A 20,024-nucleotide genomic window follows, 5' to 3' on the forward strand; every position below is an offset into this window, starting at 1 on the left:
GTTGAATGTTTAGTTTGTGGGACCAATCTCAAAGATAATAAATAAATAAGTAAATAAATAAATAAATACTACTACTACTACTACTACTACTACTACTACTACTACTACTACTACTACTACTACTACTACTAATAATAATAATAATAATAATAATAATAATAATAATAATAATAATAATAATAATAATAATAATAATAATAATAAAATATTAATAATAAATGATAATAATAAAAATTCTTGAGCTTTTGTCGAGCGCAATATCCACTAAACGTGCTCAAAGCGTTTTACAAAGGGTCCCTGGTCAACAGCAATACACGTAGAACGAGACATGGCATCTGTTAGGCGATATTACAAGTTAACAGTCATGTACTCATTTTACTCCTGAGTATGGTGAAAGAATATGAGTAAAGAGCCTTTTTCAATAAGTCACTCTGCGCGGCTCAGAGCAGGATTCGAGCCAATATCTTTCCGATCAGAAGGCGAGTGTCACTCCAGAAGACCACACAGCCGCACAGTGATAAAATTATAATAACAATAAATTAAAGAATGTCATTATATTCATTCTACTTAATTTTGCCAATAGTCTGACCCCATATTTATTCAGGATGGGTAAATTACAAAAGCTCCATTGGTTCTGGAAGAGAGACTTGTGACAACATTTCTGTGAGTATAATTGTTTACATTACATACTAATACTATGTAGATATACAAAATATTTTTAAAACTATTCAAATATTTTCTTAAAATCTCATTACAGACAAGATAGCATATGAACCTCACCATACATTATATTATGTGGCTACTATGTATTGTCAGAGGCCAGATGTGATCATAGTTCCGTCAGTCAAATGGTCAGTTAAGAACAAAAACAATAAGCTAAGCATGCAGTTTTGAACGACCAGCAGAAGGGTCAAATGATGGGGTCATGGTGAGCAGAGAATGACGAGTTACTTTTGTGTGACTGGAATTTTTAGATGATTGTATACATGTAGAATTTCATATTGCTGTATACCACACCGATTTCTGATGCCATAATTGCTCATTAGTAACGAGTGACCAACGACGTACAGCGCACGACCAGCGCCCTTTACTGTCTGACACCTGCCTTACTTCAACATTCAACGTTCCCTTTCATCAATGTTTCTGTCTAAATGAGTTATATTTTGTTTATTACTTTTTATAACATTATTGAGATTGTTGGATAAGAAATTGGTCTCTATATTATAAGAGTCAAATAGTGATCGCATTCTTTGCGATTACTGTAGTAACGGCGGTTATTGGAATTGGTTTAGGATTCTAAAATCTCAGTTGAACAATTCTCATCATAATACAACAACATTGGGTTTATTTTGTGAAAATAAGAATAAAGTGATAACGTTGTGATATCAGCAGCAACATTAAACTTAATTTTGTCCAAATATACCGGTTAAAAACATTCAAACCAAAATCACTGTCTTGTCATATCCCAACTCCTCTAGTTTTATGTCTTTCATTTTGCAATATTTGTTGTATTTATTTTTTCGTATGGATTACTCTCTCGTACACATAATTTATTTTCTTAATTGAAACAATTTATATGCATGTTTCACGAGTTTCATCTCGTGAAACATGACATCTAAAATAGTTTGTGTGTGTGTGTGTGTGTGTGTGTGTGTGTGTGTGTGTGTGTGTGTATCACTCGCTTTTGCTTATGTTGCATTACTTATTCAAAGATATCTCTCTGTGTGTTATCCGGATCGTTTGTAGTTTCGCCACTACGATCAGTGTTTTCTGGAGTATGTTGCTCCGTGGTTGTAGTCGGCTCTTGAGTAGTATCCGGGTAGGTGCTTGTCTGGCCCGTGACTTCCGTGGATTCCTGCTCGTCCGATGACTTGTTTACAGTTGTATCTTTAGTAGTTCCTCCGTCCGCTGATGTGTCAAGTTGGGTCTGGGGCGGATCTATGGGAGAAGGTTCGCGTGGAGGATCTCGGGGAGAAGGTTGGGGGGTAGGATCCTTCTTGGGTTTTATCTTATCTTCTTTTTGTTTTGGACTTGGCTCAGGTTCTGTTACAAGAAAAAGAATTATAAAATATTTATTTGTATCCCTTGTGAGAACGATATTAACAGATCGGTAACGTGTCAACAAAGAATACGATAAAACGACATATTACAAACTTATAATATATATATATATATATATATATATATATATATATATATATATATATATATATATATATATATATATATATATACATACATATATATATATATTATTATTATTATTATTATTATTATTATTATTATTATTATTATTATTATTATTATTATTATTATTATTATTATTAAAAGTCGATTTGTTAGTGTACTAGTGTAAAGCAGAACTCATTTTCAAAATTAAAAAAAAACAAAAACGAAGGCACTCTATCATAGACTCTTTAAGAAAGTTACGAGCCTATTTGTCACTTGTACAATATTATATACCAGAAAGAGTGAAACCTGACAAATATTTTTTAAAATAGAAAAAAAAAATCAGAAAAAATCATGTTTCCACAAACGTCATTCAGAGACAATTTTACATGCAGCTTTCAACCCCAAAAAGAAGTTACGCAAGCATGTTTTTTAAAAAAATGATACTGAGTGAAATGTGTTTTTAAAATGTAATCAATCTTTAAACATAATCAAAAGAAATTCAAAACAATAAGATACTTGTTAGATAAAAAGTAATCCTTGAACAATGAAAAGAAACAATAAAACGACCATTGGCCTTATTACGTGTGAAATATAAGAGATATTCAAAGTGCTCTTTGTTCCTCGGTAAACAGACGTTGATGCGTCTTACAGTTGTCAACTGGTCTGTTGAACATTTAATGGGTCGCGCCTCTTATCTCGACCTTTAATTCAAGAAGAGTTTGAGGAGTATTAACAGATATTGGGTTCTTTAAATGGCCCCAAAGTAAAAATAAATATGAAGGTTATGGGATGCCCAGGGCCGGTTTTCATGAACGAGTACTAGATGTTATTATTTACTAGTCTATTAAATGACTAGCTAGTATTAAGCCAAGCGAAGTAAGTGACTTTAAAATATCGGATTACATGAACCCTTTCTACTCTCGCGGAGCGAAGTGGCCGAGTGGTTAAGGCATTGCACTGTGACCCGGAAGGTCCCGGGTTCGAGCCCCGCTTAAAGCACTTTCGGGGTTTTCCTTGAGCAAGATTTTTAACCCTCATTTTGCTCACTTGGACAACATGGGTGATTCCTATTGACATCAAACATCTTGTTTAATGAGTTATCTATATTCCTTCGTGGAATGCCTAGGCGATGATATCTTATGATGTCGTGGCGGAAGGGCATCCTTTTTTTTCTACCTTGGACTAGCAAGTCTCTTGCCTAGAAGTGGGCGTTGTAAGGGCGGTGACTAATTATGCTATTTTTTGCGGGAAACATCACGCTCTCTAATACACGACGGCAGGTGAGATACTCGCCTTCGTACTTACAACGCAAAAGATTTCCAAAGAGGAAATTAGCAACACATACGATATGGCACGTGATATTGATACTGCCGACTGTTATAGACTGCAATGATGTCCATCGACTATCAATTCTATATTTAGGCCAATAGAAGTTTCATTGAGACTCAATGTACACGGAGATTGAAAGTCAAAGAAATTGAACCAAAAAAGCAAGCAAGCAAACAAACAAGCAAACAAATGAGAACCTGTGTTCTGATTAATCACATTTTTTCAGTCAGTTATAATGCCAAGAGAATAACTTTTGTCTCTACTATACTTTCTCATCACTTTTTTTTTTTGTTCTTTGACGAAAACTCTTCGATTTCGGAGTCTCGTTCACTTTCAACTCGCGAGCCGATAGATTAAATTTTTAAAAAGATTTTACTAAAAATGTGCACTTTCGACGATCTGCACTTATCTTATATTTTTTTTAAGCCGGTGTCAATGGCCACAAAACACTTTTTGGCTCTGTCATTCGCAACTGACGTATTTTCTTTCCGAATCAAAGCGCACTCAATCTAAAAATAGCTGCAATCTTATTGACAAGAAGTCTTGCCTCAGCAAATGACTAAAACTTGGCCAAACTTAGTCCGAAGGTGCCGTGATTTTAGTTTCGGACTTGCTTAGTCAGCTCACATGAAATCCGATATTTTCAAGTCATTGACTAAAGTCAGAGATAGTCAGAGGCTTAGCGCTAGTCCGCGTTCATGAAAACGGCCCCAGGAGATGAGTCTGTCTTGAAATGTTTCGCTCAGAAGTTGAATCGTTTGATTTCTATTAACCCATCCCATACGAAGAGTGGTACTCAAAACACTGTTAGTTTCGTTGTGTAGGTTCTCGAAGTTACGAAGACCGATGACTACATGACTGTTCACTGAGCACCAGACCCGAGGACTGTGGAAAGAGATTTTCAATTACTAAGTCTTGTTTTTCGTTTCCCCCATAAATGCGTTTGGCTTTTTGTTTACAGCGCTATAAATTTGTAAACAGCTTTCATCTGTAAATCAGACGTGGTTGATCCAATGTGGAGTTGTGAGCATTTTGTCACGAAAAAGGCACACATCATTCGACTCACATCGATATCTGCCTGTCAGAAAGCTTGCCTTACTCGGACAAAACAGGATGTTAGGTGTAGATCAATTATCAACGCTCGATACAGTGATGTGGAGGAGAGATTCATTTCTTGTGAGTGCCGAAAACCCTCTTCGTATTTTCTTGAGTCTTCATCACTTTATTCATCCAGAATGTCCTTGATGAAGGTTGGTGATCAAACCATGCTCATCGAATTTGGAAATATTGTAATCAAGGTAATTTTATCTGATTACTGTCTGGGCCACCCGACACGCATTTTTAGCTTTCTAACTTCAGCCCATGATTTGGTTTTAAACAAGTAGTATTGAATGATTTTGATTCTTAGCCCTTTGACATTATAGCCATATTTGCAATAAGAAGAAATTCAAAACAAACAACCCCAGTTACAATCTTTCATTATTTGCGTTCATTATTGTTTGTGGCTGTTATTTTACGTTCAAGAGAGGGAATTCCTGCTAAATGGTTGATCCGCATATGTGTAGAGAACACAACTAGTCACTCTACTTCGCGTGGTTCTTAATCATGAAGAAAAATAGGTACCTCTACAAAAATTAGATGTTACCTTTTGACATAGGAAAACAAATCTAAACGATGCTAGTGAAAAAAAATACATGAAAGGACTATGGATGGAATTTATTGTAGACCCTGTATTTAGTAAAACGTGTAAGGAGGCATCAAATAACAATCAATTAGCGTCGTCCATGCTCATGTTTAATATCAACATTCTTCTTTTTTCTGTTTATTGGGATAATATTTTTGTATCGATAGATCAAGATGAATCTCAACTTGTCAAAAAAAAGTCTTATATCTGAGAACTTTTGGAGCTTAAGGACTTTTTGCAAAGTTACCTAAGGTTCATACAGTGGTTATGTATTTTAGCATTTGTTTGTCGTGTAGTATGTGTTCAAAGATCAAAAACAAAAGTTAGTAGAATAACTGACACACTGGAGTGAATTCTAACCTTTAACGGGTTCTGGTTGCGACTCTGTGGCGGGAGCAGCACTTGAGTCCTGATAAGGTAATCAATGAGTAAATAAATTACAGTTTAAATTTTTGTCATATCTTAATTAGGGACAAAGTTGCAGATATTTTAGTATATATATATATTATATATATATATATATATATATATATATATATATATATATATATATAATAACATATATATATATATATAAAAATATATATATATATATATATATATATATATATATATATATATATACACTGATCTCATAATGCTATAGTTAGGAATCATGGTTAGCATGTTTAATATTAAAATTTGGGAAAATCTACCGTCGTGAGTTTTATTTTAAGCATCGTATTCACACATTTCAAAAATATGCTTATTATGTCACACTGTTTCTATAAAGGCATTTATCAACGTTGTTTATCACGATATCAATTCATGGCCCACAGTGTAAGGTACACCTTCACGTTTGCATGATGGCATTGCGCAGGAAACCAATTCAATATACGATTCTTTCATCTCTTTGTTTTTATCAAATGAGTTACTTTTATCGTGCCCAATAACACTACGAGCTTGCGAGTTATGTGTTATTGCACGATGAAAATATAGCAACGAGTTTAATAAATACAAAGAAATTAAAGAATACGTTTATTCCACCCCTCCAAGTAAGATTATTAGATATGTTGTAACTAGTGCCGCGCTGAGGACCGGTCCTTGGACCGGTCCCACGGTCTTTTAGCTGTGAACCGGGGATCGGTCCCATAGTGGAAGACCTGCGGCGGTCCTCACTTCTTATCACCTTTCAACGGTCTCGCGCCATACTATCTCCCCAGCGATTCGTTGGCTCGGTTGCCTATCTTCCACCAATCACCACCCATCCCACTTAATTAATCGCACCCACCCCCCTTTGCCATACACTAAACGACACAGACGACCATAGAGGCAGACGATCACCTCCCTCCACTCCGCAAACCGCCCTTTCGTGTGTGAGATGGGGGGAACAGGAGGCACACGCCTTGGACGATTCCATTATACGGGGTAAATTTCAAAATTTACTACACCATAATGATCGCAATGACAATGATCTATGATGAAGGCATGACCCCTCTTCTCTAATGGGTTATTGTTTGAAATGCATGTGACTACTAAAGATGTGTGTGTTTGTGTGTGTGTGTGTGTGTGTCGAACCTAGCAAGTAGCAAGTCCGATTTTTTGTTTTCTTTTGTCCATCTCTTGTCACCACTCCTTTCTATCGCATTGTTGTCATTTAAAATAATACAATAATATTAAAATTTCGTTTGGTGTTTTAACTAATCAAATAATATGAGTTTCATTAGTTTCTTCCTTCCAAAAAACCCAGTTATAACGTCTGTATTTTAAAAAAGTCCAATAGAATATTTGGGGACCCCGATAGCTCAGTTGATAGAGCACTCTCTTTATACGCAAAGGGCCAGAGATCGATCCCGGTGCAGTCGAGTTTTTTCTGAGTCCCTGTCTACTCAGCAGTGAATGGGTAGCTGGGTTTGTTAGATCTGGCGAAAAGTCACCATGGACACCACTTATTACTTATTAACTTGTTACCGCATCCACCCCCTCTTATTATAACTTCACGTCTCTCTCTTACTCTTCAATGCTCGCTGCCCTCTAATGTGTGTGTGGGGGGGGGGGGGAGGGGGGGGGGTAGGAGTTGCGTGTGTGTATCAACGCCACGAACAACTCGATCAACGCCTTGGGCGATGCCATTATCTCCGTTAATGGGGATAAATTTCAAATTTTATTAAATTGTCGAAGTAACAATGAAGTACGGTGAGCAAATAAAGAAGGCATCACCCCTCTTCTCTAATTAGGTTACAATTTGAAATGAGTGTGACTACTCCGTGTATTTTACTCCTGTAGACCACGGTTTTCATCGTGTAGCGGTCTTTAACGGTTCAAGAATGAACGATCCCACGGTCCCAAAGGTCAAAACGGTTCGAACTTCCGACAGTCTCTCAGGAATGTTCAATGTCGAAAAGGACCGGTCCTAACCGGTCCTTGCGGTTTTCATTTCCCAGGGACCGTAGGACCGTGGTCCTTAAGCTTGCCAAGGAACGCCCCGCACTACAAGTTGTAACCAAATGGTATGGTATTAGTACTCTATTCACCATAATTTGTATCTTTCTCCTACAGCTTGAATGACAATTTGGCCCAAAACTAAAAACGTTGGATTCATGCGCACCAAAAGATAATTTTTACTTACTAATCAACTTTTACACCTAATTTCACACCAATCAAATGTGCGAAAATATTCTGCCATCATTGAATAATTTTTTTATTCAATGCGTTCAAAGCATTATCACTATTCAACGATTACGTATTTACTAAGAAATGATAGGGTTTTCCAATAGAAGGGGTTGAATAATAATCTTTTTATCATGGGGACGAAAGTTGACCTTCGAAATTATCAAATAAATAAATGGCAAACTGTTAATCTGAAATAAGACAGAACAAACATTCCCTGTGGACATAGTAGTGTCAAAAGCAGCCAACATGTAATAGAAAAATAATAAATAGATAAATATAAAAAAATGGAAAAAATATCAAAACTTACCAAAGAAAAAAAATAAGAAAAGAAAAAAGAAAGAGAAAACCAAAACAAAATTAATATAATCAAACAAAAAAAAATACAACAACAAACAAACAAAAACAACAAAAACAAAAAACCCGCATTCAAACAAGATGATGATGATGATGACGATGATCATGATAATAATAATAATAATAATAATAATAATAATAATAATAATGATGATGATGATAATAATAATAATAATAATAATAATAATAATAATAATAATAATAATAATAATAATAATAATAATAATAATAATAATAATAATAATAATAGAAAGAACCTGCATTTGCAGTATTAGTAGTGCAAATAAGTTAAATGAATGATATATACTATTTGCTGTACTGCTGCGAATAACGAATACGAACGCTATCTACTATTCGTAGTACTACTGCGAATAGAGGAAATCATTATTCGCAGAACTACTGCGAATAGAGGAAATCACTATTCGCAGTACTACTGCCAATAGAGGTGGCCTAGTGAATACCATATATATATATATATATATATATATATATATATATATATATATATATATATATATATATATATATATATATATATATATATATATGTATATATATATATATATATATATATATATATATATATATATATATATATATATATAATACTATATACTATAATACTATGAGAGAGAGAGAGAGAGGGGGGAGAGAGAGAGAGAGAGAGAGAGAGAGAGAGAGAGAGAGAGAGAGAGAGAGAGAGAGAGAGAGAGAGAGAGGGAGAGAGAGAGAGAGAGAGAGAGAGATGTGATGAGGGACGAGAAAGATTAGGGTTATCGTGCATTGAAACAATTAAGTATATTTTAAGAAGAAAAATGTCCCCCTAATTTGCAAGATTCAATTGTCCCTATTAATAATCGGGTTTTAAGAAACCTACTGATTTAGTGTTATGAGAAGTATGTACGGCTAAGTGGTCTAGTGGTATGACACTCGCCTTTGGGTCGGAAGGTCCTGGGTTCGAGCCTCGCTCGGCGCATAGTTGAGTCATTGGAAAAGGCTCTTTACTCAGATTCTCTCACCATACTCGGGTGTAAACTGAGTACATGGTCGTTAACAGCGTTGTCTCTGTCCGAAAAAAATGTTATATCGCCTAACAGGCTCATGTTCCGTCCAACATGTTAAGTGTTGCAGTTGGCCAGGAACCCCTTGTAAAGCGCTTTGAGCACGTTTAGTGGATATTGTGCTTTATAAAAGCTTAATACAAATGCTCAAAAAAGAACTATTAAGTATAAAATTATGGAATAAAAGTCGGGAGGTTGTTCAGTTGAGTTAGCGCCTGAGATTCTAAAGTCTTTTGCCTTGTTAATTGCTGTCACAATATTTGTAGCGCTAGCAAAATGGCAAAAAGTTGCTTTCATGTCCGATCGTTACTAAATCCTAAAATAATAGCAGCCGGATTATTTAATTAGATTCTGCTACATATCAACAATACGTCTTGATCTAGGACAATTTTCTGAAGAATGACTGGAATTAGCAAACTGTCATTTGGTCCAATGCAAAATTTTAGTATATTTATCGTCATCTGACGAACAAATGCATAAATAAATAAATTAAAATAAAGACAGCGAATGGCTGCAACGTTACAGGAGACCGACTTACCTAGACGCTATATTGACTCAATCGAGAAAAATGATCAAAAGAGGGAGAAAACTGTATAGAAAAGAACACAATGAAAATGCAAGAGCTACATTTATGCATGTATACATTTTTATGCGACGTCATTAATAATTTCCACTTCTTCGTCATCAGACAATTGTCATCGTAATATCTTAATCTTCAGAATTTTTATATAGGTGAAGTAGGCGAATTCCGAGAATTCCATGCCGTGCTATTTAATTCAACTACTAGTACTGATCATGTTAGAAAAACGAAGACCCAAAATGACTAATAAATAATAGATATTTTAGTAGAACGGAAATATGATGGATTTTGAGTTTAATAAATTGTCCCTGTTTTTGATAAATAATAGTCCCCATTATCCGAATTGCAATCATTTTCACTGCAACACGAACTTTTTTTTTCTTTCAGTTGTTTTATGCGTTTATCGGTGCGGGAGGGGAGAAGTTTTGGAAATCAAAGTTATAACTAAATTAATTTGAAAGCATCGACAATACAAATATAGTCAGTGATAGATATCTGACTTATTGTCATTCATTCCATTGTTATAACAACTTTAACTCACCGTAACAGTGACACCATCATCATCATCCGGGTCTTCTCTTCCTTCTTGCTCTCTTTGGGCTATCTTCACATTTAAATCGCTCATGGCTTTTTTTATAGCGTCCTCAGCCACTGTATCCTCTGGTTTAAAACATAACAGAAAGCTACAGTAATACATCTAAAACATAATAATGCTAATAATTAATTTGAATAACTAGTGAAAAGTAATCGCAATGATCCCTGCTTTCAATTCTAGTTGACACTTAGCCTAGCCCTTGCTCAAATTAGATATATGCTATTGGTTAAGGGATTTAATTCATTATGTTGGCCACTTTTTTGTCTCCCAGAATTTTTTTTCACATAACGTTGTCATGATGTCAGTAGGTTATCACCTCCGTGTTTTATGAGTTCTGCTGGGATGGTATTCAATCCAGGATATTTGTGGTCTGGGCGGTTGCGGATAGCTTTTTCCACTTCTTCCATCGACCCTGGCAATTGTTGAGTCGTTTGGATTTTGTTCTTAATTATATTGGTATTAGGATTAATGTGGTGGTTGTATAGATCCCTGCAGTATTCTGTCCATCTATCAAAAATTGCATTGTTTTCTGTTAAAAGCTTCCCTTTGCTGTCTTCCATAATTGAAGTCCTAGTACTGTGGTCGTTGGATAAGTGTTTCAGGATGCTGTACGATTTTCGGCTACTTCTTTTTGTCATCTCGTTTTCAATGTCAGTTACTAGTCTGAGACAATGTCTAAACAATGTATTCCTAATCAAGCAAGTATCCAAGATCTAGGCCTAGAGGGTCTAGACTTTCTTTGTGAGCTCACATAGGAAGCGATTTTTTTCAAGTCCTTTACTGTGCTAGTTTTCTTACATAAGAACGGGCCCAAGGGGCCAAAAGTGGGTGTAGGGCCCATTGTCGAATTTATGGGATAGCAATTGTACATTCAATATTTATTTAAACACCATAATTAAAAAGTAAATTGAATAAGTAGTTTTCAGATCGACACGTATATGCATCCTAGAGAAAGGAAGACAGAAGGGCGGAAGGGGGCGGGGGCGGTGGCAGTTCAAACAAAGAACAGAAGTAAACCCAAGAGTAATCCACCCGTGTGTTTTGAGGCCACATAAAAGTTCAAACTAGATTTTTACTGGATTTCGCCAAGAAAGAGAATGAATTCAAAGTGAATATCAATAAGTAAATAAAAACACACACCCTACAGACCTAAGAGGAAAAATACAACTTTCCACTACAGAGCCATCAGAAAAATTATGACATATTTTTTTTGTTCACCAAAGGTAAATAAATAAATAGCATTTTATCGATGCCAAGGATGGAGTCTGTTGATGTCTCTCGCAATCCGTATCCTCTTAAACAACTCGAAGGTAATGCATCTATTGGTACTCCCAATGTGACGGTTAACGGTGGGCGTCTGTTTAAATAATATTTATGCACTGACCAGTTATTATTATTGCCCCCATCTCGATGCTGTGACGATTAACAAAATATTAAATAACTTGTTTAATGCCGCAAATATTATACAACCTGTATATTATTGTTATCGATTATGATTACTTACGTGATAAAGTGGCAAGCTCTAAGGCTTTCTCAAAGTTGACGAGGGATGATGAAAGACGACCTGACTTAGCTGGATAAGGAAATAAATGGAGAAGAGTGTTGGAGTTAGTGATTATGATGAACAGTAAATGAAAAAAAAAAATTGAGCTTTATATAGTGCAATATCCACTAAATGTGCTCAAAGCGCTTTACAAGGGGTCCCTGGTCAACAGCAACATTTAACATGTAGGACGGGACATGACGCCTGTTAGGTGATATTGCAATTTTTCGGACAAAGACAACACTGTTAACGGCCATGTACTCATTTTTCACCTGAGTACGGTGAGAGAATGTGAGTAAAGAGCCTTTTCCAAAGACTCAAATATGCGCCGAGCACGAGGCTCGAACCCAGGACCTTCCGATCCGAAAGCAAGTGTCATACCACTAGACCACATGGCCGCTCAAATGCTGTTGGAAATTATGACGTCGGTATTGATGATGATGATGATGATGATGATGATGATGATGATGATGATGATGATGATGATGATGATGATGATGATGGTGATGATGATGATGATAGTGATAGTGGTGGTGGTAATGAACAGAAAAGGTTGTTGACGACGATGATGACTGCTTTGTTGAAGAGATGTGCTGATGAACTGAGACATATTATAACATATCAAATATGTCCATGTAACAAGATAGAGGATATTTCGTGCAATAGCGATAATAATAATAATAATAATAATAATAATAATAATAATAATAATAATAATAATAATAATAATAATAATAATAATAATGCTGAAAAATTATATAGCGCTATAACTCCGAGACACCAGATTCTAAGCGCTTAAATTACAAATTACTTTGGCTGACACATACTCATTCACACACACAAGCATACACACAAACACACAGACACACAACACACAATAGAAACCAGACAGACCTATCTTGCTTCTCATAACATCTACTAAAGACGAAACAGATATGTTTTAAGCGAACGTTTAAAAATAGACAAAGATTATTTTTCACGAATGCTCTGTGGTAAGGCATTCCAAACAGAAGGTCCGAAATGAGAAAAGGATCTCATTCCAGCATTTTTCCGTATTCGAGGGACAACTAAATTGGTGGAATCACTGGCCGAATGTAAGGGGCGGGGTTTTGAATATCTTTCCATTAGTTCTGAAATGTAGGAAGGGGCAGTACCTTCAAGACAACGATACACTAAAACACAAGCTTTGAATTTAATCCTTTTCTCAACAGGCAGCCAATGCAGGTCATGAAGCAGAGGTCTGGCAGAATCGCACCTACGGTTCATGAATACTGGTCTGGCACCGCTGTTACGAGGAACATGGAGAAGAATTAAAGAAGCTGATATACAGAGAAGTGGTAAGACCTGGAATGAGATAAAAAAGTTGGCTCGGGATAGAGAAGGATGGAAACTGTTTGTCTGTGGCCTATACCCTGACCCAGGGTGAAAAAGGCAATGATGATGATGATGACCGCTGTTTTGGACAATCTGAAGATGTCTCATATTGCGAAACGCCAAACAACAGAGCATTGCAATAATCCAATTTCGATAGTACGATCTCAGACATGTAGCGTTAACCCCAATATTAACTGAATGATTTTAAAAAGTAAATTCACATATTCCTTCTCTATCGGATCCACATCAATTTCTTTACCGACCTAATAGAAGTGTTAGCACGCATTTACAAATATCACTTACGAGCATATTATGGAATAGAAATAACATAATCAGTGAGATTAAACGAATACATATTTATAAGGCACTGATTATTCCGATATTGACATATAATTGTGGAAACTGGGGCCTCACAAAAATGAACTAAGAAAGTCTCGATTCATACCACCGCAAACAATTACGTCGCATAATGGGAATCTATTGGTCAGAGACAATTACAAATACTGATCTCTATGAAAGAACCAGGGTCCAACGCCTGAGTAAAATAATAAAAGAACAGCGCTGGAGGCTATTTGGTCACACCTTACGTCAAGAATATAACATCCCAGCCCAAACTGCGATGACAGAATATTTCCTTCATGGCAACAAATATGTAGGGAGACATATCAGAAATTTCTGGATTCAGATGAGGTCGAATTTATCCCCGAAGAACTAATAAATATTGCAGTGCCCTCCATAATAAAGTCACAACAAGATCTTGACAGCCTCAAAACTCTGACTACTACTACTACTAATACTTACGAGCATATAGACCAACCAAGATCATACTGTAAACTTCTTTTTCTTGATTTCTCCTCAGCGTTCAATATAATACAACCTCATTTATTTGTGTAGAAACTAAAAAACCTGAATGTTATCGAATTTTTTATTGAATAGAACACAGTTTGTCTAAGTTCATGACTTAAAATAAAAAGGCATTACCATAAATGCGAGTGCACCTCGTTTATATCCACTCTATATAAGCGATTGTACTTGTACAAGCCCCAATTTAGTACTCCTTTTGATTTGTCCCAAAAATACGGCCCTTCAAGAACTGAACGTTAAGTAGATGAATCCGTATGCAGGGCGGCAATTGATAAGTTTGTTATTTGGTGTGAAAAAAAAAACCCCAACAATTTGAAAAATGTGAGCATTTATAAATCCCAAGAAATAATAATTCTAAATAATCATAAATAGATAGATAGATAGATAAATGGCCTCCATCTTTAATGGTACAGATTTCGAATTATAAATATTTGGGAATGAAAATTTATGACAAGCTATTGTAGAACTTAGATACAGTCAACCGGGGTTACTTAGGTCACCCGGGGTAACTTAGGGCACTTACTGAAAACAAGATTGCTTATTTTAAAAGTTAAATTTCATGTAGCTTTTATATTTTAAATAATAAAAATCCAATAGATGTAATAAGCACTCATTAAGTTTACTTTAAAATAAGCAATCTTTTTAAATCCAGAAGTTATCCTTGGTGGCCTAAGTGACCCCGGTTGACGGTACTGATTCAGTTGTTATCAGATTGAATAAAAGTATGTACTGTATCCGGAAGATAAATAAATTCGAAGTTGTCAAGAACTATTCGGTTCTTTAAAATCAGTATTGGAAAGCATTATCGTTTTTTGGGTTTTTTTTTAATTTAAAGTTTCTTCACTACTGCATGGGCAGGAAATGATTGTAAATATGATTGACAAAACTGTGAAAAATAGGCAAACTTTACTTATAACGTTTAGGAATGATATGATCGGCTCTGTTTTACAAGAGTTACTAATATCTTTGGGGGATAAAAGTCGCTCTTTGCATAGTCACTTGAATTTTTCTAAGAGAAGTAGCCGCCTCCTGCCTGTCAAAACAAAGACAGAGACACTAGAAAATCCTCCATCCTTTAAAGCCATATAATTCTTATCCACAAATAATTAAATCTGTTTTATAGTGTATATAGTATAAAACATTGCTTTATATTAATTATATGCATATTACATGTCAAAAAGGTATTTATTGTTGGATTCTTTTTTACCCATACTATCGTCATCCTTGAAAATTTATAATGAATTTTTATTTCTTATACTCACATGATTTATCAACACACACGCACATACACATACACACACACAAACACACACACACACACATAATATCATCATCATCATAATTGATAATAATAATAACAACAACAACAACAACAACAAAATAATAATAATAATAATAATAATAATATTATTATTATTATTATTATTATTATTATTATTATTATTATTATTATTATTATTATTATTATCAATGATGATGATGATGATGATGATGATGACGATGATGTTGATGATGATGACAGTTATTGATAATGATGGTAAAGATGATGATGATTATGATCATGATGAAGATGAAAGTATGATGATGACGATGATGACGATGATGATGATGATCATGATGATGATGATGATGACGATGTGGCATCCAACCTTCAGCTTGTGATATCAAAACCAAGGCGTGCAACTGCCATCCATCATCCTGAGCATCTTCTGCTGCGGCCAGCGATCTTTCTCCGTAGTCCTTGGCCTTTCTCCATTGTTGGAGCTCCAGGTAACATCTGCCCAGCTCATGACACAACCACGTCGTTTCCAACGTGCTCTTGCTAGATGGAAGTTTACGTTCCCATCTATAGTTAAACAATAATAAGATAAATTATGGCAAGTAGAAGTGGAAACAACCAGACTGCAACAAGCTCTTGCAGTTTGCTGTTGGTATTCAGGTCGAAGACCAGAGTCATTGGTCTCAGAAAACCCTTCAGAACTTTTCTGCCTCAAACTGGGATTATGTTGGAGTGGTGTAGCTACGATCATGGTTTTTATGTTTCATTGAAGTGACAAAACCACATTACTTAAAAATTGCTTTTAGCACCTTATTTACCCCGATATAACATCATTTTGACAAGACAGGTCACATTTTTGTATAAGTTATCTGATACCAGGAAGTCAGTTATCAAACAAGATCAGATCAATATTGTTTGTAGCCAATAATATAATGTAATTAATAGATTTTATCAAATTTTCAACGATAAAAAATCAAAGTGGTGTTATGTATTTTAAACACTGTGAAACATATTCAAATGCAAAGCAATGTGTTAAGATAGTATAGTTTTATATTTTATTTTAAACTATATTTTAACGTAAGACAAAGTGATTGACCAACATCGATATCCCACGTCCTCTCTATTTTCTCCAACTTGTAAGGCACATTGTGACAAAGTCATGTAAGCTTGATAATGCAACAATCGTATACCTCGAATACCAAGTTGTCTGGTTTTATGCAGTTCCATAGTTGTCAATAGTTGGATTGAATAAGTATATTATAAATCAAGCATCTTATTTCCCTTCTTATTGATTTTATCCCAAATTTGTCAATATTACTACGAGGATAGAATTGTTGCCTACAATTATAATTTAAAAGCATGCCAAAACTAATAATAACGATAATGATAATAGTAATAATAACGATATGGATTATTATGATGATGATGAAGATGAAAACGTCAACAGTAATAATTATTACGATAATAATAATAATAATAATAATAATAATAATAATAATAATAATAATAATAATAATAATAATAATAATAATAATAATAATAATAATAATAATAATAATAATAATAATAATAATAATAATAATAATAATAATAATATAATAATAATAATAATAATAATAATAATAATATAATAATAATAATAATAATAATAATAATAATAATAAATAATAATATAATAATAATAATAATAATAATAATAATAATAAATAATATAATAATAATAATAATAATAATAATATAATAATAATAATAATAATAAATAATAATAATAATATAATAATAATAATAATAATACTATTATTTATTATTATTCATGATTATTATTATTATTATTATTATTATTATTATTATTATTATTATTATATTATTATTATTATTATTATTATTATATTATTATTATTATTATTATTGTTGTTGTTATTATTACTAAGTGCCCGTTACTCTATTATAGTTACTCACAGCTCAATGGCCTTTTCAAAGCTACCCTTTCTGGCGTAGACACGTCCGAGATTGTCTAGGGCACGAGACTCGGCATCTTCAACATTGCTGAGGAATAAAATACAGTGAGACCATGACATTGGCCATTTATTCAATAATTATGTACTCTACATTGTCCCGTTTAAAAGACTGAGTTGATCAACTCAGTACTTAACTATCATCATCATCATCATCATCATCATCATCATCATCATCATCATCATCATCATCATCATCATCATCATCATCATCATCATCATCATCATCAGCATCAGCATCATCTTGTCGACGCTATGATGTATCCCAGTAACTAGTCTCAGATTAAGCTTGAAGTCCAGCCTCAGGAAATGACTAAAACGGCCAAACTTAGTCCGGAGGTGCCGTGATTTTAGTCAGGGACTTTCTCACATGAAATCCGAATTTTTCAAGGGCTCGTTCATGTAAACGGGCCCAGGTACTCATTCCACATCTGAATACGGTGACAGGATGTGGGTGAAGAGCCTTTCACGACTCATATTTACGCCGCTCAGAGCGGGACTCGACAGTTGGACCTTCCGGTCCGAAGGCGAGAGTTATACCACAAGATCGCATGGCACAGCAACAACAATAACAACAACCACAATAACAAACATATTAATAGTAGAAGTAATAGTAGAAGTAATAATAATAATAATGATAATAATAATAACAATAATAATAATAATAATAATAATAATAATAATAATAATAATAGTAGTAATAGTAGTAGTAGTAGTAGTAGTAGTAGTAGTAGTAGTAGTAGTAGTAGTAGTAGTAGTAGTAGTAGTAGTAGTAGTAGTAGTAGTAGTAGTAGTAGTAGTAGTGGTGGTAGTAGCAGTAGTACAATGCTATCACTACCAACACAATTAATCACCGCTACCACCACGACCATCACATCATTATCATCATTGTCATCATCATCATCATCATCATCATCATCATCATCATCATCATCATCATTATCATCATCATCATAATCATCATCTTTATAAGGAGAGAGCAATAAGGGCTGCCTGAAGCCTGAGATCGTCCATTGTCTGTTCTGTTCCGAATTCTTTCCATTTTTTATCTTGCCAATAGTATTTTCATAATCATCATATCAACATAACAACTATCGCCACCGCCACTTCCATCATCTTCACAACCATCACTAGTGTTGTCATCATCATCATTAACCGCATCATTATCAGCAATATCTGCAACAACACCAACGAATATAAGAACAACGTCGTTTTTTATATTCTTAAAATGCACATAATAATAGCAATCCCCGGGGACAAAATTATGACTAAAACTCACAAATCCTCTCCTATACTCAGGTCCAACTGGTGTTGTGTGATAGCGTTGTCGTAATCTCCGAGCTCCAGATACGCATTACCCTGTATACTGTGTACATTGGCGCGGAAAGTCATCTTGTTGCCCAATTGTGTCTCACTGTACCCGTCTAAAATTGCCATCACTTTCTTGGCACGTTTCAAGGACGCTGTAAAGTTTTCCTCGGCCATCACTACAATGTATAGAGACAGAGGTACAAGTTAAAATACATTACTGATTTAAATTAGGTTGCCATAGTCCTGTCGCTACTTCGTCTAAATTGAAAAATTATATTGCTGTTAAAAATATGAGGAGAAATCGTGGTATGTTTACTGTTTACCACGTATGCTTTCTTTATCTCTATGGATACCTGGATTAAATATTAGACTATGCCTTCTTTGTAAGTAGTTGTTGCTTATTCCACCTTGACACAACGCCGATAAACGTGCATGTTTAAAAAATGAAAACCTTAATGTACAATTTGAGAAGAAAATAAGTATTCTCTCTCTCTCTCTCTCTCTCTCTCTCTCTCTCTCTCTCTCTCTCTCTCTCTCTCTCTCTCTCTCTCTCTCTCTCTCTCTCTCTCTTGGAGACTCAACATTTAAGGATGAAATAATGTTAGCCGGCGAAATCGATCAAAACACTTTTAAGAGATTATTTGCACAGACGACCCCCTGAAGTTGAGTCTGGGACGGATCTATGGGAGAAGGTTCGGGAGGGGGATCTCGAGGAGAGGTGAAGCCGACTTGATGTCATCCCATTCCTGCGACATCTAACATTGACGTTTTCTAAAACATTTCTTATTTTCCTAGATAAAATTTCAAAATTACGCCCTTCCGCAACAGCACCATATTATCCCGTAGCCTCGGCATTCCATGAAAGAATATAAATAATCCATCAAACAGGATGTTTGGTGTCAACAGAAATCACCCATGTCCAAGTGATCAAATTGGGGATTATAAATAACCTTGACCAAGGAAATAAACGAAAGTGCCTGTAGCGGAGCTCAAACCCGGGACCTTCCGGATCACAGTGCAATGCCTTAACCACTCGGCCACTTCCTCCCCCCCCCCCCCCCCCCCCCCAATTGCCTAGATAAACTAAGTTAAATCTTACACTGATCTATTTTTTCCAATTCTCCTAGAATATATTCGTGTGGAGACGTCTTGGACACTTTGCCTCTGTTTTGGGCCAGTCTACTCTCGTACTTCCTGGCATACATGGGCTT

At 34.9% G+C, this 20,024-nt stretch overlaps 1 protein-coding gene across 2 annotated transcripts in view; it reads right to left on the reverse strand.

Annotated features, from left to right (window-relative positions):
- Positions 1-1,325: 1,325 nt before the first annotated feature.
- The window catches only part of LOC144974987 (outer dynein arm-docking complex subunit 4-like), a 29,783-nt gene continuing 11,084 nt past the window's right edge, over positions 1,326-20,024 (reverse strand). Inside the window, exons 7-15 of one of the 2 annotated variants that reach the window (XM_078918598.1) lie at positions 19,913-20,024; positions 18,782-18,989; positions 17,447-17,533; positions 15,858-16,054; positions 11,932-12,000; positions 10,374-10,492; positions 9,791-9,841; positions 5,546-5,594; positions 2,018-2,043 (exon numbers count right to left, since the gene is read on the reverse strand). The exon at positions 19,913-20,024 is cut by the window's right edge and continues 3 nt beyond it. In XM_078918598.1, coding sequence (XP_078774724.1) covers positions 9,791-9,841; positions 10,374-10,492; positions 11,932-12,000; positions 15,858-16,054; positions 17,447-17,533; positions 18,782-18,989; positions 19,913-20,024 — 843 coding nt within the window. In that variant the 3' untranslated portion in view covers positions 2,018-2,043; positions 5,546-5,594. Of the gene's footprint in view, positions 2,044-5,545; positions 5,595-9,790; positions 9,842-10,373; positions 10,493-11,931; positions 12,001-15,857; positions 16,055-17,446; positions 17,534-18,781; positions 18,990-19,912 lie in introns of both variants that reach the window. The other variant, XM_078918597.1, reaches the window with a different exon arrangement.

This window comes from Berghia stephanieae, chromosome 6 (assembly GCF_034508935.2).
Source record: "Berghia stephanieae isolate SIO BIC M18660-M18661 chromosome 6, UCSD_Bste_1.3, whole genome shotgun sequence".
Classification (NCBI taxonomy): Eukaryota; Metazoa; Mollusca; class Gastropoda; order Nudibranchia; family Aeolidiidae; genus Berghia; species Berghia stephanieae.